Source organism: Zootermopsis nevadensis, unplaced genomic scaffold (genome assembly GCF_977971745.1).
Source record: "Zootermopsis nevadensis isolate Lab colony 2312 unplaced genomic scaffold, Znev_1.0 Znev_ptg000012l, whole genome shotgun sequence".
NCBI classification, from domain to species: domain Eukaryota; kingdom Metazoa; phylum Arthropoda; class Insecta; order Blattodea; family Termopsidae; genus Zootermopsis; species Zootermopsis nevadensis.
Window position 1 is genome coordinate 2909418 of NW_028259144.1, and position 23751 is coordinate 2933168.

At 40.6% G+C, this 23751-nt stretch overlaps 1 protein-coding gene and 1 pseudogene across 2 annotated transcripts in view; one reads left to right on the forward strand and one right to left on the reverse strand.

Annotated features, from left to right (window-relative positions):
* Positions 1-23751, forward strand: part of Csgalnact (Chondroitin sulfate N-acetylgalactosaminyltransferase) — a 157215-nt gene that overhangs the window by 73720 nt on the left and 59744 nt on the right. For both annotated transcript variants that reach the window (XM_022082295.2, XM_022082297.2), the window contains exon 3: positions 13859-13917. In XM_022082295.2, the coding sequence (XP_021937987.1) occupies positions 13883-13917 (35 nt within the window). In that variant the 5' untranslated portion in view covers positions 13859-13882. The remainder of the gene's footprint in view (positions 1-13858; positions 13918-23751) is intronic.
* LOC147873936 (uncharacterized) lies at positions 16404-23313 on the reverse strand (annotated as a pseudogene).

The following is a 23751-nucleotide window of genomic DNA, read 5'->3' on the forward strand; positions in this document are numbered from 1 at the left end:
GTAATATATAATTAAAATAAAAATCCAATTTTAACTCTAATTATAATTAATTTCAACATTCTGATTCCTATTCATTTTATATTGGTGTATAATTTTCATTCTTTTAAAACAGACAATGAATAATGTCCAAGCAAACTATAATAATACTGCCACTGCACGACCGTCAATAAATTTTAAATTGCAGATAAAACTACGTGTTGAGAATTTTCATAATTTGTAATTTTTAGGGTGAACAGATAAAGGAGTATGGTGTGAGCAGGACGTGTAAAACACGTGGCAGACTTGAGAAAATGGACATATGTCATTTCGTGGGCGTAGAAACTAAAAGACGATACCTCTTGTTAGAACTAGGCGTAGATGGATGGCAATATTAAGATATAATTGTATAATTTTGCTCTAGATGTGAGTTTGTGAAAATTGCGCCGGAAATATGATGTAATTATGATACTGTCTAGATTTCAACCGTGTGACATGGACAGTGTCGAATTCTAGATCTGAGAAACCTAGATCCGGGACCGTTGTGTTCATTTCTACAAGACTGAACTAAATCAATACTAAGCCAAGCCATATTCCATGCTTTCAGCTCTTCTTAGGGACACAAAAGCATCTTGTTGCTCATAATTGCAGCGGATGGGCACAGCGTGAGCGGACATCCTGTTTAATGATTGTTTCTTCAGAAACGCGACCAGTTTCTTTGCTGCTATGTCTTTCGGAACCGATCAGACAGCACGAGGTGTGAAGATATCCGTCTTCTGGGTTGTTGCGCTGTGTAGTCTGGTCGATGTTAACCAACGTTTCAGAGGTCATACTGCCTCCGTCATCAGGGCGATGAGTATGAAGATTTCTGTCTTCTGGGTTCTTGCGCTGTGTAGTCTGGTCGATGTTAACCAACGTTTCATAGGTCATACTGCCTCCGTCATCAGGGCGATGAGTATGAAGATTTCCGTCTTCTGGGTTGTTGCGCTGTGTAGTCTGGTCGATGTTAACCAACGTTTCATAGGTCATACTGCCTCCGTCATCAGGGCGATGAGTATGAAGATTTCCGTCTTCTGGGTTGTTGCGCTGTGTAGTCTGGTCGATGTTAACCAACGTTTCAGAGGTCATACTGCCTCCGTCATCAGGGCGATGAGTATGAAGATTTCTGTCTTCTGGGTTCTTGCGCTGTGTAGTCTGGTCGATGTTAACCAACGTTTCATAGGTCATACTGCCTCCGTCATCAGGGCGATGAGTATGAAGATTTCCGTCTTCTGGGTTGTTGCGCTGTGTAGTCTGGTCGATGTTAACCAACGTTTCAGAGGTCATACTGCATCCGTCATCAGGGAGGTGTCACTGTTGTGTTCGTGTAACAGTCTCCGGTGGATTGGCGTTGCTGGAGTGTGCTTGTGATCTGGAGAAAGAGCCAAATGGCACCGGAACGGAGACACCCGATAAATTATGCAGCTGGGCTACATACGCCATGGAACAAAACGTTACGGCACGTGGAGTTAGGAGGAAGAGTGTCTCAAGTTTTCGCGTTCGACTTTATACATACCGGACGCTTGGACAGAGTTGATAAAATAATTCGGATTAAATTGGAAGAATGTGTGAAGAGGGTGAAATGTTATCTAAAGAAACTGCCCGTGCTAAGTTAGGGGAGACCAGGAGAGGAGAGTAGGGAGAGAAAAGTCGAAAGGAAACAGATTCAGTTAGTGGTAGAGAAATGTTGGAGGGAGGCAGCAGGAAGAAGCATATGAGGAAAATCAGGAAAATGACAATAAAGAGGAAGGAATAGTGTGTAATAAAGAGATGGATGTTTAAGATGAAGTGACGGAGGAAGATGGGCATTAACAGGAGAAGTGATATGAGGAGATGATTGAAGAGGGCGAGAAGAGATTTGACAATTGAAGAACAGACAGAAGATAATAGTGAAGAGAAACGAGAAAGAAGGAGAGTATGAGGAATATGAATAAAAAATCCACCTGTGAAATTTTGTATTGAGATACAAGATAAACATATTTAAAACTTTCTCAAACATTTTTTGTCTGTTAAAAACCACTGTCATGGTGTTTGAGGTTATGCTTCATAAATTTATGTTTTAATCTAAACAAGTAACATTTACGTTCGGAAAATTATAATTGCAGTACATATTCCTAATTGTTTTTTTTGTTTATAGTTTCTTAAGTCGTTGTTGTTGTCAGACTTATCTGTCCCTACGATCTCGTATCGCCATGTCAATTTGAGGGGGGGAAAGGGCGTTTGAGCCCTCCTGTCCTCGATATCAGGGTGTTTAGGGCACAGCAAATGACCCTAACAGTCGGGAACTGCAATAAACGGTTGACGTGAAATATGCTCTTTTTTTGTACATTAGTTTGTATGGGCCCGATGTTGGCGAAAACTACCCCCTTCCCCAAACCCCTTCATTGCGCTTATTGTGTTTTATCCCTGTGATGACGTAACATGCAACTATTATATATTTTTACACAAACAAAAAGCTGTGTGACCTCGTACATTGGTGCCCGCTTTATGGTTTTTGCTGGGAGTGGTGCTGTAAGTGGGGGGAGGGGAGGTACTGGACTGAGAATAAATACTGCAGCTCACAATTACCAACACGTAAACGCATCCATTACTCTGAGGAACTACGTGAATTGGAGGTTGTTAGAAAATAAAAAGTAACGACATGTGACTGAGTGAGACAGCGTCTCTCGGCGAAACAATGTTTGTCGGATTTTTTACGTTTGATGACGACAAGTTAAGATACTGTCCGACGGATAGATCCTTACCCCGATGAGTCTTGTGGCGCTTAAAGTTGCGAAGGGCGATGGGACCACAAACCACTCACCTCTATCAAGTGCTGAGGTTAAGAATACATGGAGCTATACCGCCACTTCCCTCTACGTCTTCACGGTGTCATAAGCACAGCATTATGCCTACCTTACCACTGTTGACTGCTTTGATGTGTGTGTAGCAACTCGTATTTTTTTCATACGAACCGGGATGATTCAGTGAGCAGAGCGACTTGCTACGAGTTGGACGCCTATGTTACCTGCTGTCGTTAACCTTCGTGGTATAGGAGCAGGGGTCGCCGGCCGGACTTTACCTCCGGGACCGATCGGCGCGTCGCACGGACGGCAAAAGTTTAATATTGATGTTAATCTCTCAACTTTAAAACTTCGTTTAATTGGCTTTTACCGCAGTGTTTTTTTTTCCTCCAGTTATTTCAAACGTGCTTTTGTCGTTTATCAGATCCCGTTGTCTTGATTGTCGCCTGTAATCTACACAGTGTGTTAGAAGTGACGCTAGTTCCTGGAACGGCGGAGAGACTTCAGCAGTCCTGCAAACTCGTGTGAGGAGTCAGTGGAAAGGATAAAGGGATCAGTGCATCAACGGCACAAGTTGTTTCCTCTTTGCAGTCACGACTAAAGCGCTCATAATCCCTTTGACAGTTTTAAAACTGTACTTCTTACACGGAACTTCGAGAAGTGTTCTTAATGCCACGTCGCTGACTGTGTCAGCATGGCAACCAAGGGAGTTGTTAATGCAAGAGTGGTATCAATGATCAGGACCAAGAACATAAAGTCGTATTCGTAACTATGTATTATGCTCTTCGGAAATATCTACGTGCAGGTGTCGGGCAAAATGCGTTAGGCTAAAAGAAATCTTAAGAAAACAGTCCACTCAATGCGTGCTGACAGAATCAAGTGTCTCGTCTTTGGAATTCAAATCAGAAAGGAATTTAAAGGTTCGTGGTAAAACCCTAGGTGAAGTTAAGATCTGTCACCTGTTTGGGGGAGGACGGATTACTGTGTCATATCTCCGCTGCTGAGTGCTCCGTGGGTAGACGATAATGGGGTTATAATCGCGAACCAAATCCTGTCACAAATCTTACAGCTTAAAAGTAAACTTTAACTATACACTTCCCTGAATATCCCTTTTTCTCAGTTATCAGTAGGTTTATCTCCACCTTCACCACTTCAGTGGCATTTGAGGGCAATTTACTTTAATCTGCTGCATTCAGCAATTTATGCAAGATCGAACTGACGGTTTTGTATCTTGTCCTTCAGAAAGTTGTAATTTATATTTTATGTATATTATAGTGGCTTTTTCAGTGTGCAGCTACGCCAACCGTGGGTTGAGGTTCAGTAGCCACATTTGGTCCTTGATGTTATTCTGGACAATACAAATTTGCAAAAGTGTTTCGAGTACCGCTGAGAGTATGGAAAAAGTTTTGAGGGCTTAGCAGGGGAATTGCTCATAAAGACTTAATGTCAAATTCTTTTGTGGAACAAAGGATTTAGCTGCTGGCTTCGGGTTGGACGCTTGTGGTTTGGTTTTCTAGCAGAGAAAAATGATATATTTTTTATTTCTTTGCGTAAAGAAATTTTCTGAACGCGGATGGAAGAGGGCGGAGAATCATCGTATGCTTACAACTTTTCCCTTTTGTATATATATATATTTTCAGTCCATCTTTTCTGTATTGCTTTTATTTATCGATTTGTGTTTCCCCCCACTGCACCATATTGTAATTTAATTCAGTCATTTGTGCAACTTTGTCCTTGCTTATGCTTTCGTGTGTGTTTTCATCTCAAGTCTTTGCACGATTTCTCGGGTTTAAATTGATCAGATGTATGTACGAGAGATGGAATTGAATGGAAGCGTAAATAGAACTAGAAATCATTCTGTCTGTACAGATGGGAGAGATCAACGTAGCCGTAAGACGAGGGTCCATGGCTAAGAGGCTGAAAGGGAACTCTGAGGGATGTGCTGGGAAACTAGAGATAAATTCATTTGCTGCATTAGGTGATGTCTTATCCTTGTATTTCACTGCTGTAGTGGGTAAGTTAGATACTGACTTATGGACAAATTGATTTAATTAGTTTATACGTAGTTGACTTCGCTCCCGTAAGTTTAGGCCGCCCTCTGCCAGCCCATAATCTTACACAAACGAAATATAATAATTTAAATGTGCGAATGTACAGGTTCCACCGACGTCACTATGGAAACCAAAGCTTTAAAATTTCACGTACCCTTCCACCGAATTATAGAAATCTGAAAATTTATAAAATTGTAGTTACTGTCGTATGCCCATTTTTATATTATTACAAAGCAATTTAACATTTGAAGATTTCTGTCTTCTGGGTTGTTGCACTGTGTAGTCTGGCCGATGTTAACCAACGTTTCTGAGGTCATACTGCCTCCGTCATCAGAGTATGAAGATTTCCGTCTTCTGGGTTGTTACGCTGTGTAGTCTGGTCGATGTTAACCAACGTTTTAGACGTCATACTGCCTCCGTCATCAGAGTATGAAGATTTCTGTCTTCTGGGTTGTTGCACTGTGTAGTCTGGTCGATGTTAACCAACGTTTCTGAGGTCATACTGCCTCCGTCATCAGGGCGATGAGTATGAAGATTTCTGTCTTCTGGGTTGTTGCGCTGTGTAGTCTGGTAGATGTTTACTAACGTTTCAGAGGTCATACTGCCTCCGTCATCAGGGCGATGAGTATGAAGATTTCTGTCTTCTGGGTTGTTGCGCTGTGTAGTCTGGTCGATGTTAACCAACGTTTCTGAGGTCATACTGCCTCCGTCATCAGGGCGATGAGTATGAAGATTTCTGTCTTCTGGGTTGTTGCGCTGTGTAGTCTGGTCGATGTTAACCAACGTTTCTGAGGTCATACTGCCTCCGTCATCAGGGCGATGAGTATGAAGATTTCTGTCTTCTGGGTTGTTGCGCTGTGTAGTCTGGTAGATGTTTACCAACGTTTTAGAGGTCATACTGCCTCCATCATCAGGGCGGTGAGTATGAAGATTTCTGTCTTCTGGGTTGTTGCGCTGTGTAGTCTGGTAGATGTTTACCAACGTTTCAGAGGTCATACTGCCTCCATCATCAGGGCGGTGAGTATGAAGATTTCTGTCTTCTGGGTTGTTGCGCTGTGTAGTCTGGTCGATGTTAACCAATGTTTCAGAGGCATACTGCCTCCGTCATCAGGGCGATGAGTATGAAGATTTCTGTCTTCTGGGTTGTTGCACTGTGTAGTCTGGTCGATGTTAACCAACGTTTCTGAGGTCATACTGCCTCCGTCATCAGAGTATGAAGATTTCCGTCTTCTGGGTTGTTGCGCTGTGTAGTCTGGTCGATGTTAACCAACGTTTCAGAGGTCATACTGCCTCCGTCATCAGGGCGATGAGTATGAAGATTTCTGTCTTCTGGGTTGTTGCACTGTGTAGTCTGGTCGATGTTAACCAACGTTTCAGAGGTCATACTGCCTCCGTCATCACCCTGATCTAACGCCTTGTCGGTAAGACATGAGCTTAAGATGTCTCGAATAGTGTGTCGTATAATGTTTCATGTGGTTCTTTTCCTTTTGGTTACAGTGGTTATTGTCTTGGCCAGACTCTTAAATAATGCATTTTCTTCCTTCGTTGCAGGGCTATGAATACAGTGAAGAGAGAAAGAAATACAGAGCTCTTTATACATTCTGTTAGCTTTGAAAATATTTTTTCTTAAACACCGCGTCAGTGAAAAAGTGGAAGAGAGAAAAGTACATAAAGCAGTATCGTCTGTATACAGCGCCACAGACTTTCTGTGCGGAAGAGTGGCTAATATTCTGCTAACATTTATCTGCGTTTCTTACTTTGTCACATGTCTGTCTTTTAGCTACACTAGAGACGGGCTGCGGTCGGGAGTACACGTGTTACCCTAAATACGTGGGATTTTTGAGACACTGAAGATGCTTTGCCAAATGAGGTAGAGATATTTTTTTACGCGCTCATGTTACCCTCTTTGGAACGCCTCTTAAACCCAATCCGTCCGTATGTACGTACGCACAAAACAGCTTTAGAAAAAAGATAAACTGGTACCGACTCAATTTGGTATCCGGAAAGTTTACCAAATTTTTTTAGATATTTTATTTTTCGTAGGATTTCAGATTTTAACGGCATCGAGTCCGAAGATGGCTGTCTTCTGGGCTGTAACGCCGTATAGTCTAGTAGAAGTCTACCAGCGTTTCAGAGGTCCTTGCTGCTTCCATCATCAGGGCTATGATCAGACTACACGGCTTCACAACCCAGAAGACCATAATCGACATCTTCACAGCCATGGAAACCTCAGATTTCCTAAATTTATATCGCTAGTTACATTGGGAAATTCGACGGACCATGGGTTTGAGTGTATTTTGTTTTAGTGTTTGGCTGAAGGTCCTTTAAGAGACTTTATTTATTCTGGGAGCGTTTTGAGCATTTTACATCCAAAATTCTTATGATATATATTCATACAATTGAAATCAGGGTCGACAAAACAGGATAATTGTCAACACGCATGTCAGATACCGGCACCTTCACAAACTTTGATTGGAGTCGTTTATTGTGAATTTAAGTTTTGTACTTAATATGTTAAAGCATTTTTCATCCGTTGCCATCGTTGATGAGAAAACTTTTACTTCTGAAGGCACTGAGCTGTAAGAATCGTAACAAATCAAAGATAAAGAATTGAGCACTGGGATGGAAGAATTGATGACAGCAAAAGGAGAATACAGTACTTGCTAAGCGGAAAGCAAAACGAAGCAGAGACGAAGATTATAGATAGCAGAGCAAAGAAAATATGTCCATGTTCATCGAACATGCGAAGCAGGAGGGAGATGATTTCGGACAAGAGATAATTTTATGTACGAAGGCGCCTGGAGTATGGCAAGAATTCCTATAGTTTTAATAGAAAATGACATGTTCCTGTTTTTCCCATAAAAGGATGTGATATTTTCTGTGTTGGCATCACTGTTTTCGTTAGTCGTAATACGAGATAGACAACCTAGATTTTACTTACGAAATTAGGGTGTGAATTTGTTTGACAGAATCTCGGTTAATTATGTAGCCAGTTCGGTAAACCTAGAAGCAAAGGGAACAGTGGACAGGTAAGGTTTCAATGTATTAGAATATGTCTTTAGATTCCAATTGATTCAGTATTGGTTTATCGTGACAGCGAATTTTCAACAACTAAGTGAATCTTAGCCACGGTGGTCTAGCGGTTAGAACGCTGGCCTTGTAATCCTGGGGTCTCGGGTTCGATTCCTGGCGGTGCCCGAATTTATAACTTGTGTTGTGGGCAAGGCCGTGGTCTAGGCAACACGGAGTTTTCCTCCGTGGCATCCCAACAATTACTCCATTCACACACAGAAGAAGGCAATGGCAAACTACTTCTGGATCATCTGCCAAGAACGTATATGAACAGGTCCCAGTCCGAGAAAAGGATGGAAGGATCCTGTTCATATGGACCTGTCGTCAGACAGAACACTAAATAAAATAATAAGTGAATCTTAAAAAGTGTCGATTGTGAAATATGACTTGGAAGGTATTTGGAACAAAGTGTGGAGATACAAATTTAAGTTATTTACTTGGAGGGGGATGAGGAAAGTCGTGAAATTTGATATCCTCGGATAGGCTATGTCTGGAAAGAGATTTGAACCGCGGACTTATCAAATACGACGCAGGACCAAACACCACAAATAATCTACCCCATTATATAACCTCTGATCTGTAGCATCCCTCCCATTATCTCTGTAATTACAGCTGCCCCAAACCGCGTCTCTCATAACAATATGTTAACAGTCGAGTGTTTGTTTTATGTGTCACTGTGCACATGTGATTAGCTCTTAATTCAAATGAAGTGTGAGGGGGCCACGACTAATTGGGGCGTGGTTGAGTAAGAAATGGGCGGACAGCAAACGGCCCCATTCCCTCCTCCCTCAGTCCTCGCTCTCCAACCCTTACAAACTCAAAACTTTGAGACGGGGTAAAAGGGGGAGCGAGTTTTTGATATTAGTACTCAGTTAATGGCTCCTTCGCCTGAAATAAACGGCATCAAGTTTCTGTCTCTGAGGGACATCCGACGTCCCATCTGCTCTGCTCTCACTTTGCGGTGGAGTTTAATGAAGCCTCCTTCCCTCTTCCCCTCACAACCTTATTAACTTGCGTAGGCTTCTAGTAAGATATTAATTTTGACCGAGTGCGCATGTCCGAGTTTCGATTTGGAATTGTTTGTCCTTATGTCATCTACGTGTCGACAGTTGCATTTAGATCGAAATTTCATTGACGTTTTGGGCGGTCGTGGCTGTGGTACGTTGGGCGTCACGTACGCTCATACGCACATACGAACGTTACAACTTGCAAGTGAACTTAGCCGATGTGGTCAGCTCTACAAATGAGGAAAGTAGATTGAAATATGTAACTTGTGAATATAACGAGTATATAATTAAATGAAATCTCCCTTACTAATACTCCAATGTCAAATTTCTCTTACACCAAACCCCTCTACAGGATACAATCCACGTCTCATAAAATGTATACCTTTAATATCAATTTTAATATTGGATTTGATGTTATAAAGGCGGCAAATATGAAGATGGCTGTCTTCTGAGCTGTAGCGCCGTGTATTCTGGTATATGTTAACTTATGTTTCAGAGGTTCTTGCTACCTCCATCATCAGTACTCCTTGCATGGCGCTACAACTCTAAAGAGAGCCATCTTCCATTTCAATATTATCATCCAGTTTCCCAAAAGAAATTGTGAAAATTTTCTTTTATTATTAGTGTCAATTCAATCAGTTAGTTCCTGTAACTCCTAATTATTATTAGTGTAAGTCAATCAAAATATTCAGGCCAGTTATTATCGTGAAGAACGTTTCTGTAGAACATTTTTATGCGTGATATAAAACCTACAGAATAAAAGGTGTGGTCGAGGCGTCCGAGGCTTAGAGATGCTTCGTCTTCTAACACCCAGTCCTTGCTATTCAATCATCCCGGACTTAACACCTTTCAGCCTAATCCTCTTAATGCAATTTCAGTAGGATTAGGTCTTCTGAGAACCAGGTTTACTACAAGTTGCGTTATGGATTCATCGTGGCGTTCGCGTCTGAACTGGTGTTCACTTGACTGTGAAGTCCAATTACTAAATCATCTGTCAGTATTTGTCACGTTTCCTGAGCCGCCTGTCGGTAGGAAAAGCGTTTTGAGTCTGTTTGTAAGAAGCAGAATTTGAGGTTCTCACGGCGATGTGTATGAAAGTGTTTACACTTCTGCGTTTCAATGTTTTATGACTCACCATTATCGCGTAATTACTGTAAAGTGTTTATATGGGAGCATGTTTGTGAACTCATGCTTGCATGTGTTCTTGTAAACTGTTTTGTTGTCTGTAATTCTCCATTACTTTTGCATGTTTTAATTCGAGATTAATAGAATTTTAGGGATGACCGAAATTATATAAATGAACACGTGAAATATCAAGGTTAAAGATCTTTGTTGTAAGGGGGGTGTACTGTTTTTAAAAAATGTGAATAAATATGAAAATATGTAGGTGGGAAGAATTTAACAAATAAACTGCAGTATAGTCCGGCGAGGTGAGTAAACGGATCCTTACACAATCCACTGTTATCACGACACAGTGAAGTTTAATGTTCTAAAATATACCATCTAGTTAATCACAGGCTGGTAAAACATTCAAAAGGAAAATTATAAAATTATACATATTACATACTACCAAAATACGAAATTTAAAATTACCAAAGATTTCATGCTTTAGCATAATTTTGCTTTCTACATTCTGATCGCATAAATAGCGAAGTTCTTGTATGTGACCATGTGTTCGTAGTCACACTGTAACAGGGTTTTTGAAACTTCAACCCCAACCTGTCGTATGGACATCGCCGTGGTCTGGAATCGTGATTGGCTCGTAATGAATGCAAACCATCCAATCCCATCCCCTCCATCACTTGGGGAGAAGACGAGATTACAGCATCAGGGGTCGGACAACGTGCAGCGAAAGGGAACGAACAGGGTTGAAACGTAGGGGATGGTTTTAGTGAATAAACAGGGGCGCGTGTTCTTGACGAAATATTTAATATTGCATGTGTGTTTTTATTCCATTTTTGCCTGAACTGAAATGTATTATTTTCGTTGAGCAAACAAGGTTGGTGTTTCGAAACGAAATACGTCGTTTGTAGCATGAATGTGGTGATGATATTGAATCGTCTGTTTACTTATGGTTCATCTCGGACCACGAAGCTTCAAATGATAGGATGACTAATGAAAATGAAAGGATGTGGAAGGACGCTTTCGTTGCCTAATTTATGGTACGTACATTTTCCTGGAGAAACTGAGGAAGATCACAAAGGACCTCATTCACGATAGACGGTCTCCGGGTGGCAGAAGTGAATCTGAGACCCCCTCTAATGCGAAGCAGGAATACTAATCTCGGCCGCAGGATCTTTTTAAGGACGTACGTGTTTAAGTTGGTAACATTGCAGAGGAGTCGTATGTGACCATGGAATTACGTGTTTCCAGAACCTAGAGCGGTCGGTGTGTATCTTAAGCCGTTGCGAATGATTCCGTAACTGGTTGGAGCAAAGTCCTGACTGTGACGAGCGTAAGTGGATTTGAATAAGTCGTGTTTGTTGCGGCGAACCGGGGTGTGAGGGGGAGGGGAAGGGAGGTAGTTCCGGCAACCGACTCCCACACTTCACGGCATTCTGATCTGTTTCGATCAATATTCAATCCATGCCTCATCCCTGTGTTCCACACTTCTCTACCCACCTCTTCGTAAAACTATTCGACCGGAAGGAGACCCGCAGTTCGTCGACACGGCCATACCAAAACTTTGCATAACGCTATTCACTTGACAGTGCAAACATGAACGTTCGGTCGACTGTGGTCCCGTAGGTAAGGGATGAATTTAGTGTGTGCATACTGAGGGAAGGAAGATAATACATAATAAAAGGAAAAGAAGAATTGGGAAGAAAGATGGTAAGATGGCGGGGTTGAAATGGGGAAGGGAAATAAACACGGTACGAAGCCGAAGGGAAACAAGAAGGAAAGAAACAGAAAGAGACAAGAAGGGGAAGGAGACTTGGCGGAAAAGATAAGTAAGAAATGATTTTGCTTTTCTGTATTTTATTTCACTGTTTGAGACGCAGGAGGTCTTTAGCATCATCGAGTTGCGACTGTAGCAAAGTGCAGGCGGAAATAACTACATTTCTTATGTATTACGACTCACTTAACGAATATCAGTTTCCTTTGGTCTATCTTATAATATTTACCGTCATTAAGCCTCATAGTGGGCGATATATGTATTAAATTGTTGGCAAGGCAACCGAACGTTTGCGAAGATCGAATAATTCTGCTTTTTAAGGCCTGTTGTAACGGGACTAGAGGTGAATGGAGACGAAGAAATCTAAGAAAGGATTTTTACATCTTTACGATGAGGGATCGATAGCTCCCGCCGAACTCCCAGACTGAATGACTACCCGTTGTCCGCGACTGATTATTCAATTTGTCCTCAGGTACCCTCTACGTCTGCATCCGCAAGTTGAGGGCGCGTCCTGACATGATGACAAGGAACAAACTTTAATAAGACTAATAAAGTGCTAAAATAAGGGCCACTAACAACGGAAACAACATATCTTGAGGATGATATTAATTAACTTAGATCTTTATTAGTTTATAATGTGTAGTGAATTACAGAGATAGGGTTTTACCCTGATATATCACGATACCCAGTAGAATAGTATAAAAATAATGTAGTTCAAAATTCAATTATTTTATTGTAGTGTTTGTCAACGACAAAGAGCCTATGGCAGTCAAACACAAATGAATACATAATATAAACAGAGACAAGTTAAAATAGAATACGAAGTAGCTGTTGTAATTATATTTGACGCTATCAGGAACCGAGCTTATGGAGCTCCGTTCTGTGTTCTCCGATGTCTGTACGATAAGCAGAATCTCACAAGGATGATAGTGGTAGCGCCTCATTTAACGAACGTCTGACACAAAGACGAGCAGAATAATTGACTTTGATAAGAAGAGTCGCAGTTGAATTGCTGTGCATTTCACAGTGATACTGAATGGGCGAGTCATGTCATCGGCTTGGCGTTCTGTTGCAGAATGTTTCACTAATGAGCGGCTTCTGTTGAGACAAGAAACCGCTTCGAATTCTGGTAAATTACGACTGACATGAATGAATTATCGTCTGAGTAGTTTATTATTTCGTATCGATTTTGTTATTTAAATAAATATCGAAGCAGTCATCGTTAGCATCCAGCAATTAGGTTTTTCGAAGAATGAGATGTTATTAGTGCTGATTTTTTTTTCTGAAGGTCCTGCTGTAATGTGTGTAGATCTGCTCTGGGTTTTTAATGTGGCAGCAGATCGGTCTTATATATCGGTCAGTTAAACCCCGAATCATCGGTCGAATTCATCAAATCGAAGAGGTTAGTTCAGCGGTAACCTGTGTTCAAGAGGTATCCGGTTCTAAATGAGATGTCAGGTTCTCACAGCGGCGAGTATGAGGGTGGCTGTCTTCTGGGTTGTTTCGTGGTGTAGTCTGGTAGAAATTGACCGACGGCTGAGAAGTCCTTAGTGCCTTCATTATCGTCCTGATGCTGGAGGAACCTCTGAAATGTCGTAAACTTCCACCAGACTACACGTCGCAACAGCCCAGAAGACAGCCATTGACGTATCCTGTTCTAGTCTTGGCTGAATTAATTTTGTTGAAATCGGACAGCTTCATCCGTGGTCATATTCGAACGTTCGATATGAAATTTAATTAAATGTCAGAAATTTGTCACCATGAGGAGTGCACTATTTGTGCATCACCTTTCCATTCTGGTTTTTTCTCAGACTCTCAAACGTTCCTGAAACATGCCTGGCTAAAGTGATCTTAAATAAAATAAAAGTAAGTAGGAATTAATGATTATCTAAGTAGAGAAAGATTTCGTGTGCAAAACTGCGCACTTCTGTGTGTGATGGAGCTAGGTGGATGCGTCCACTGTCTGATTGTATTACAGACACGTTTGTAATATTGGATGAATCAGCAGCTGACATATCAATTGTCTCGTTACAGGTGACACGCCACTGGAACCAACTGATGTCGTTAAATGACAGTCCTGAAACCCCAGGAAGGTAAGATTACACCATTCATTGAACTGCAATTACACTATTGGAAAACTTACTCTATTTGATCAAGGTTCTTGCGGTAGTATCTCGTTTTTCGAACTTACAGTTAACGAATTTTTTTTCGTCAACAGATTTGTGATCCTGCCGGGAACCGAACACAGGTCGTCAGACACTTAGATAGTCCCTATGCTGACTGAATTTATTCTACGCTCGTAAAATTAAGCGATAAATGTCATTGCTATGTGGGTAATCGTTTTTATCCCTTTGTTATTGGCATATTGAGAAAGCTTCTGTATTTCACAGAGGTCAACAAGTGGCTTTTTGGATGGACGTTCAAAACCCTGTTTTAATTCCGACACGTGAGTAATAGCAGGACTGTGTCAGTAAAGCCGGTCGCCCGAGGCGTCCTTTCCCCTCCGAATGTGAATTGATTCGGTTAATTTTTATTCTAGCAAAACAAAATCCTAACGGGGCATTATGTACTTTGTGTCATATAGGAGTCTGCGAAATATAAACAAGTTGCGATTTTAGAAATGGAAGGAAAATAGCCTAGCCTAGGTTACGTTTGTAAACATGTCCGTACCGTAACGTTGTCAACTCTTTTGTGTGAGTCACATGGTCGTATTTGAGGTTATGTCAGCGTTGATTGAAGTGGGAACGTAATCGCTGTTATCGAATATGCACGGATTTAAAGAGAGGGGTAGTCGTGGATTACTGGAGAATTTTACGAAAAATCATTTTTTATCTACATCGGACAGTTTTAACGAATGCCTTACATCAGAGCTTACTTTCTGAGCGCAACTTAAATATTTCCGAAGTTATACAGATTTATTTTTGTCTTACTTGGATAAACATGATAAAAGTTGCGTAAATGGATTATAGCTTACTTCGAAAACATTCTGTACATTATTAATTATATAATTAAATAAAATGTATCATTATAGTCAAAGATGACGTGACGTGGGATTCAATTTAATTTTGGTCCTTCCTTTTGAGTACAAGTCACTCACGCCCAGAGTTGAATTGGGTACCTCCCGATACAAGTCTACGGAATCACTACAGCAACTACCAGTCCGATCAGAATTAATCTAAAACATAATGGCCACTAAAATGTAACTCGACGCAAAGACATTTCTCACAACTTTAAGGAATTTTGCTACTGTGATTTCTTCAATGAATTAAACTTATACTTCGCGGTTAATATTAGTGTGGAATAAATTGGGTCTTTCTTCAGTCCACAGAAGTTACTTCACGAGAAACTTTATGTTGTATTTGCCCATGTAAGAGTGTTCCTTCCAACCTACACTCAACGTTACAGAAATACGAGCATGTCTTGATTTTGTGTACAGAAATTAACTTTATTCGCTCTCGCTTTCTTTAAAATTCTGTTCCTCCGTCTATCCATTTCTCTACCTATTTAAAACTGAGTGAGGCGCCATAGAACTTTTCCTCGACAGTCGCTGGCAAGTAGTTACTGTGTTAATGCTCACGTAATCTCCACACCCCGTCGTACGGACTACTAAACAATAGCTTATCGCTCCATACAGCAACACTTCCAAAAAACGAAGAGAGAGATGACGCATTATTACATTTACATACAAGATATTAGAAAAGTTATAATGCTGTTTAAAAGTAGCAGGAAACAATAATGATTTGTTTTTTTCTTATTTCGTCTTTAATGCATAGTTTTAGACGCGTAAATGAAGGGAAGGCTCTAAGTAAATGTTGGAAAGTTAGACATTTAAAACAGGTCTTATTATACGAAAAATTTATGGACCGACGTAACGTCCCGGCTGAGTGGTTAGCACTCGGTCTTGGGTTCAAATCTTGGCCCGTGTACCGGCTATTCTGACCAAAGGTTTTCGTGGTTTTCGTCAGTCCCTCCAGACGAATAAAGGCATAATACCTTAAATTAGGCCACGACCATTTCCATCCTTGTGGTATGTGGTGTGTGAATCAAACACAGGTTACAATGATACACACTGTGTAAAAAGTCATCTGAGATGTTAATGATGTTCGGTACCTGACTACATATGAAAATGCTGGAATTATTATTTACCTTATTATTATTGTTGTTAGCGAGCTATAGGATAGCATAAAACTTGTGTGCCCTGCTGAATGTTCAGCACCAAGTGTCGCTTAAAGATTGTATTTCGTTAAACAGGGGGGGGGGGGAAATTGTTTTTGTATGTGATAACATTGCAGCAGGATTTACTACATTTCTGTTTTAGCGAGTTGTTAATTAGTTCACATGCGACTATATTTTCATGTTCGATGCATATATATATATATGATACTTCATACATATTTACATGCGTTATTGTATTTCAATACTCTATCCAGACCGTCACCGTTTATAAACCGACATTTGAACTGAAATGTAAACTCGTACCAACTGATTGTCTGTATTCGAGTTTTTTGTGTTAATTTAATATTATTTTCTATTGCCGCATTTTATTTAGCCAATGTTGATGAACTGACTTTTTATCCGCTTATGTCAAATATTGTGCTAGCTCTAATTTCAAAAGATTCTCATAAGGAACACCGTTCCCTCCAACCGCTTCTCTATCACCTTGGACCGCCTCTCCAGTAGCTGTGGCCTTACATTTTAACTTTGTGTTTTCGCCATCCTTGACGTCTGCAATTGTCTTCAGATTCGCTGTTTCCTGATCGTATACCTTAGCGATCAAGGAAGGCTTCATCGATCGCTCGGACCCTTACCTCTCTCTGCCAATATGACGTTCGTCAGTGGCGCTGACTAGAAACTCTTCATGCAGCCAATACGCTTCTTTAATCTTCAAAGCAACTTCCGATGCCTTTGTTTCGTGGGACTTTTCATTACTTGAACGTTCATTAGCTTCATTTTCGTACGTTTTGAAGTCCTGTCTTTTGATTCTGTGCGATGTTGGTTTTGTAAATTGGCTTCCTTTCTGAGTGCGTCAGTTCTTTTTTTGATCTCGTACTCGACGCTCAAGTAAAATAAATTTTGGCTTCATTTTCAAAATCCCCGAGCCCTAGACGGCGCGACGAGGGTTGGCCATCTCAAAATTTCTGCTCTCCTGCCTGGCTTTGTTCATGTATCCTGCCTTATTGATTCCAGTTTCACAGCTTCCTCGCTGGACGTTCTTGACTTTGAGGATTTATCCTCTTGTACTTGAACTCATGTCTGGTTTTCCTCTGATAAATTTCTATACTTTTCTGCCATTTTCTGAAATAAATCTACTCTGTTCGAGAACTGTTCTCCATAGTGTTCCAATGTTTCTGCCTTTGACTTTAATACTTTAGACTGTCTTCGTTGAGTTTAGCCTGCCGTCCGTACTCACGGGCCACTGTGCAGATTATAGCTCCACCTAAAATTGCTTTCGACTCCGACTTCATAGCCCTGCCTACATCTATTACTTTCTGCAATTATGAAAGTAATCGTACTTCATTCTGGCTTGAGTTTGAGTTTCAGAGATTTCATCAATCATTATTCTAATCCTTCGTATCAGGATATTAGGGCGGAGGAAGGAGTTTTGTCTTTTAACTGGTTTCCCAATACCTTCTCACCTCCCACCATGCATTAGAAATAACTCTAAACATCTACAGCAGAGGCTTCACTTATTATATCTGTCCTCCAATCATCCAATACACGTATCTCTCAGGTCCGCTTTTTTGTCTATCGCATTCCGCGTCCTCGAAAATAGACTTTGGATCAATAACGTGACTAGACGTAGATGGAAGTGAGTGTGTAAGATTCTTACCTCAAGAGAAGCCAGTCTCCGGAGTTCTTACTACGTTGTAATTCTTGTGATATGTGAGTACTTACGTTGATATAAGCTTGGATTGTCGTGTTTTGGGTTATTACACGTCTATCCGATGAGAGCGGTAAATTTCTTCAAAACGTCGGCCACGCACAATGAGCATTGAATGTTGAAGTCCATCCGCGAAAATCTAAAGACACGGCTTACTATAGTTATCCCGATAGACTGCTGTGTCGGAGGGAGATAAATATTATAGTTCCTTTGTGATGCCATAAATCCTGTCTTGAACACGAATGCAGTTATTTGGGCTCCGGTGGGATTTCTACAGTAGATATTAGTAATAGTGTCGTTTCATCTTATCTGCTATTTTACAATCCCAAAGAAAGATATTTCGCTATTTAAGAAACAATTAAATGTGTCTTATGTTATCTCTGAGCTTCAGTTATTTAGGTGGACGTTATTTAAGAGAGAAGAAATCCCCGTGGATTAAACGACACATATCTCTTCCTTATCTTCCGACTATTTCTCATAGGCTACGTTATTTCCAACTTGGCTTTGCCATTTATTTTCATTTATCTTTTTTTATTTTTTCATTTGAGCCCATACTTTACTCCCTAATTGTAATACGAGTTCGCATGTTGTTTGACGATGTATTAACAACACCGGAATTTATTTAACGTGGGAAAACATGACATTACTAGCATATTATGACCCGTTAAAATTGACGGGAATGAACATAGCACTATTGACGTACTAACATCTTGTTCGGTGAATCTTTTTTTGTTTAATAGATGATGCTCGAGTAGAACATTATTTGAAGTAGGATTACTTTGAACCGATTTAAACCAAAATGAAATTTGCTAGAGAATTTTTTTTCTCGACCGTCAATAAGAAAGAAGTTTTATAGAAATTCATCCATTAATTTTAGGCCTGAAACATACGGTTGCTGAAGCAGAAGGCTTCCAATTTGTGGTACACTCACTGCGTAAATAACGTACATTAATCTATGATTTAGCATGCGGTTTCAGCCTATGAAACAGATACTTGTGTAAAATAAGATTATTGATCTCCAAACTAAACTGAGTCCCAGCAAAGCAACATTTTTGCGCTGACCTCAGCTCTGATTGCCATCCCGTTAAGAGGATGTAGTGAGCTTATAAACCGCCTTGTGATAAAAAACCATTCAAGAACGAATGTAGCAACCGTCCAAAAGGAAGAGTTTTTAGAGTCGCTTCTTGCCTCCATTAACTCCCCTTGGGTTTTGAAAGGGGGTAGAATGTGACCTTCTTCTTCGAGGGAAATAAATTACTTAGCCCTTACGTCACCTTTGGTTGTTGTAGCAGTGGAAGGCTTTTGGCAGATCTGTAGAGGACATGGCGGTGGAAGTAATCCTCCATCCGCCCTAGAGTGACAAATAGGGTTTCGGTCACCTGCCGCCCTTTGGGACATCCCCTGTACCTCCTCCTTCCTTCGCCCTTTGTTACTGACCTAGCTGTACCCCAACTTCATTCTTTACCCTGGGGCTTTGTATCAAAATGTCGACGATTCTTGTTTGCAGAAGATATTTTTTTATCTTACGTGTCGCGAAAATAAAAATCCAGTGAAAAATCTACTCTGGGATGTAATCAGCTAGCCTAGTTCCCGGCCATCCTGAATAAAGTTATTCGTGATTTTCCTTAATTTCTCCAAGCAGATGTTTGGTTAGGTTGTTTGAAGTAGGCCACTACCATCTTCTTTCGAATCATCATTTGTTTCATTCGACACTATAAAATGTCGGCCGTTTGAACTCGGAGCGATGATGATGGGAGCTGTAAGCTTCTCTGATGTTATTATTTGATCCAACTTCTGGGTAAAGAAACAATATGGAAGTTTCGAATATATAGTACAGAATATTAGAACTCGCCTAATCTTTCAGATGTACCAGCTAGTTTCAGCGAGTAAATTGAATGTAAATCAGCAGCGAGATTAAAAGCGATGGAAAACTGGGAGAGACGCAGAAAAATTCAGTGCCAGAAACTAAGTTTATTTCATAACCGTGGCAGAACAACGTCAGAATAGAAACAATACAAAAATTGAATATATATCATAAATAAATATGTATGTTCAGTACAGTAGCACGTTTCTTGTGTTTTTGTATTGTTTTATTCTTTTTGAGTTCGTGATCTTGGCATAAGTATAAAACAGAACAAATTATGGTCGAAGGTGTTGGCAGTAGAATGTCTTCGGCTTGTAGCCTTACACAGAATAAAAGTGGAACGGAGGTAGAGAAAGGAATTGAAAGCAAAAATTGATATTTTCTTTTCACCCTTTGGGAAATATCTCTAAAAGAAGGTAAGGTGTGCAATGGTGCCACATAGAAGAAAGAGGTTGTAAGAAGGCAAGTCAATGTTTCATCGTAACAGCTGATTCTGTAAGATGAAGTATGACAGCTTATAAACTTTCTAGTATGAACGTTAATAAATGATACAGTCTTCTGTCTCCATTAGTGCATATTATCCCCAGCTTCTTAGAAGACTGTATTAGGACTGGTTGCCGAGCATGACAAGCCAGTCATTAAGGATTCATGGTGTACGCTGACGTGAGCTTCCGAGGTTTCTCGTTTCTTGTGCCATTTAAATTCCCGCCAGTACAGTAATCGCTTCAATAAAACCAGGAAAGTAAGGGATTACGTACTGCGAATCGATTTACGCCCATCGATAACTCTCTATATTTGTGTTCTGATTGTACCCGGTTAGAATCTTGGTCAGATTACTTGTTATTATTCTTTAGAAGTTTCTTCGTGTTTTCAGTATCTCCGAGCTAATCCCAGGACACCACCAGTTTTATTATATAACTCCTTACCCACTGATTATTCTTGATTATCTTTACATATAATTCGACGCTATGTAATCTCGTCAGTTGAACGAGCGTCGTCTATTCGATTACCAGCGTTTCTCTTTGTGACCAATTCAAAAATGTCTTGCCAGCTCAATGTTGTAAAAGTGTAGGCTTCGTGCTTCGTCTTTCGTGGTAAACATTCGTTTTTAAACTGTTTATTGACGTATTATCAGCTGAAGATGTTAATTCGTAGTTTGATCACGTGTTGTTAAAACGTATACAGTGAGCTGGAATGATGAAGGAACAAACCTCTTTGAAGGTTATATTTTTTTTTCTCGGAGGAAACTGAAGAAAACCACGGAAAGATACGATATAGTTTGTGACGAGATTCGAATGAGTACGCCACTGGTGCAGTGGATATAACAAGTACGTATGGACTAGTCTGCGTCGCGTTGCTCCTTTGGCTGGGAAAGTCCCCTGAGATCAGCTTATACTCGATAGACCATGACACCTCTTCCAGCAAAGTTGTTTCGGTACGTCTCTAGGACTTTTATCTTCTTCACCCATCTTCTTTATTTTGCTTCATAAACTGTTTGGGAAGAGGAAGGAAATATATTTTCGAAGGCAGGAAGAAAAGCCGGCACAGTAGTTCTTTTTAAAAAGTATTTCTTACAGATTGCCATAAATTTTTAAAAAAAAGTTACTCTTTTTATATTTTCACTCATCCCCCCCGCTCAACATTTTGATCAAGAAGTTCAGTAATTGCGGTTGAAATATTTCTTCCCGTAGTTCATGATAAATGTTCTTGTCACTTTTCGTAGTTATCCGGAGTCGTATAAAGCTGGGACCATCGCCTTGTAATATTTTTCTCCACTACCGGAAACATACAGATGTCGGAGAAGATGCCGTCTGTCTAAGGGGAACTTGTGATGATAGGTTTTGATACTGAAACGTCTGACTTTGCTCCAGACGTCACTGTCGAATCTAAAGGCGACGAGAACGCAATTAAGTTATTTCGACATTTTCTGTGTGATTTATAATTGTTGCTATCATCATGTGTGGTTTGTTTCGTCGTGTAGTGTGGTAACCAGTACTCATAGTCCTGATGATGGCAGCAGGAAGTACCTCTGAAACGTCGGTAAACTTCTATCTGACTACTTTTTTTTTTATTATTTGTAGTGTTCTGTGTGACGACAGGTCCATATGAACAGGATCCTTCCATCCTTTTCTCGGACTGGGACCTGTTCATATACGTTCTTGGCAGATGATCCAGAAGTGGTTTGCCATTGCCTTCTTCTGTGTGTGAATGGAGTAAATGTTGGGATGCCACGGACAAACCGGGGAAGCCCCCGGAGGAAAACTCCGTGTTGCCTAGACCACGGCCTTGCCCAACACAAGTTATAAATTCGGGCACCGCCGGGAATCGAACCCGAGACCCCAGGATTACAAGGCCAGCGTTCTAACCGCTAGACCACCGTGGCAGATCATCTGACTACACCAGTTATTAATTCCATTTGACCGGACTAAAGTACAATTACTTTTGCAATTTATCTTACCGCTCTGATTCTCTTGGCTGACGAGGGTAATTTCCTAGCAACTGATACTTGAGAGAATTTAGAGTATCCCATTTAGGAAATGCACGTCAAGAGCAGGGGAAGCTATTAATAAACTATATAGATTTTTGTAAATCGTATGGACGGAAGACGGCGCTCCAGAGATTGAATGAAACGAGATCATGACAGAGAAAAGGGGTGCCTGAAAGTGACGGGTCATCTGAATTCCATTTCTTTTTACAAGCTCATACAGTTGACCCAGCATTTACCTTCTACATTTCTCCGTCTGTGCTCGTAGTTTAAATAAATCATACGAGACTAATAATTTATGAATAGAACAAAAATTACGCGCTCTGGATCGAAAATCAGGATCTTTTGTCACGATGATGGCGGACAGGACGTGTCCTGTCATCTTTATCTGACGCTATTTCATACTGGCAACGCGTAACACTGACTTATATCGTAGTCATATGAACATAAATTTTTTTAAACAGTTCTTGACATAACGTAGGCCTTCGTTATCTCACTTCATGACGTACCGTGTGTGTGTGTGTTCATTTTGGCACTTTTAATAGTGAAAGAAACTGACGAAGATTGATTTATGATTCTTGCATTATTTAATGACTCTTCAAATGCGAAAGTAATATAGAGGCTAGTATGATGATTTATGAGTGGTGAAATACGAAAGGATGTGGAAAGCATTACATGACAAATTAACACCTTTAATAAACGTGGAAGGAAGCTGTGATTAGGATGCATTTTCAGCATTTTACTACGAGACGATAAGAGTCACAAAATGTCAGTCTGATGGCAGATAAAAAAAAATAAATCTTGATTTCCCTAGTACGAAGAAAGTCGTGCCACGTTCATTTTATTTAGTATAGGGGGGATCACGTTTGTGGCAGCCGAGGAAAGTATTTAGCCCTTATATATTTTATTTACTTGGTAAACATTTGACAGTATCTAGTTTACGGATGCTGATCACTGGTTCATTTCCTTTCCTAACTTGTTTGTATTGCTTTTGAACTTTGATTATTCAATCTGTTCTCCTACGACCTTAAAATGTTTTATACGTTTTGTTATTTAACGTCTTTACAGTGTTTTCCTTTGTCCCAATTTGTGAAGCCTTTCATTATGTAAATTCTTTTATCTTCCTGTCACCTGATAGTCTCCTCAGGGGGTCGTAATCTGTGTTTGATACCCCCGTTTGATTTTTGTATCTGTGTATTGTCTATCATATGCCACTTGTGTCGCTCTAGCTGCGACCTCTCACGTCCTCCCCACACCATTTGTATTTGAAGTGGAAGACAGAAGCGGTCTCTTTGAAGCTCTGCTGTGGCCCCTCCTCTCCCACAAGGTGTTCTGTCGCTCTACGTGACGATTTTGCATTCCACGTGGCCTTGAACTCTATCCTGCCACGTGAATCCTCTGGAGCTCAGCTCACGGCTATGTACAATACACGAATGCTAGACGCCTCCGACACTAAGTAACTCAGTACTCTTGAGGAAAGGGGGGGGGGTCATAGGTTAGGTTGTGTCTGTCGAAGAAGGAGCAGCATTTGTATTTCCTCCGCGTTATAAATTGTACAGTACACTAGGTGACTGTCTTATTCTTGTCAATTTACCTGCCGAGTTCCTAGAGCGAAATGACGTTCGTGGGTTTGCGGGTAGAATGAGGACATGCAGGTTGTCATGAAGAGCGTGTTCCTGACAATTTTCTCACAAAAG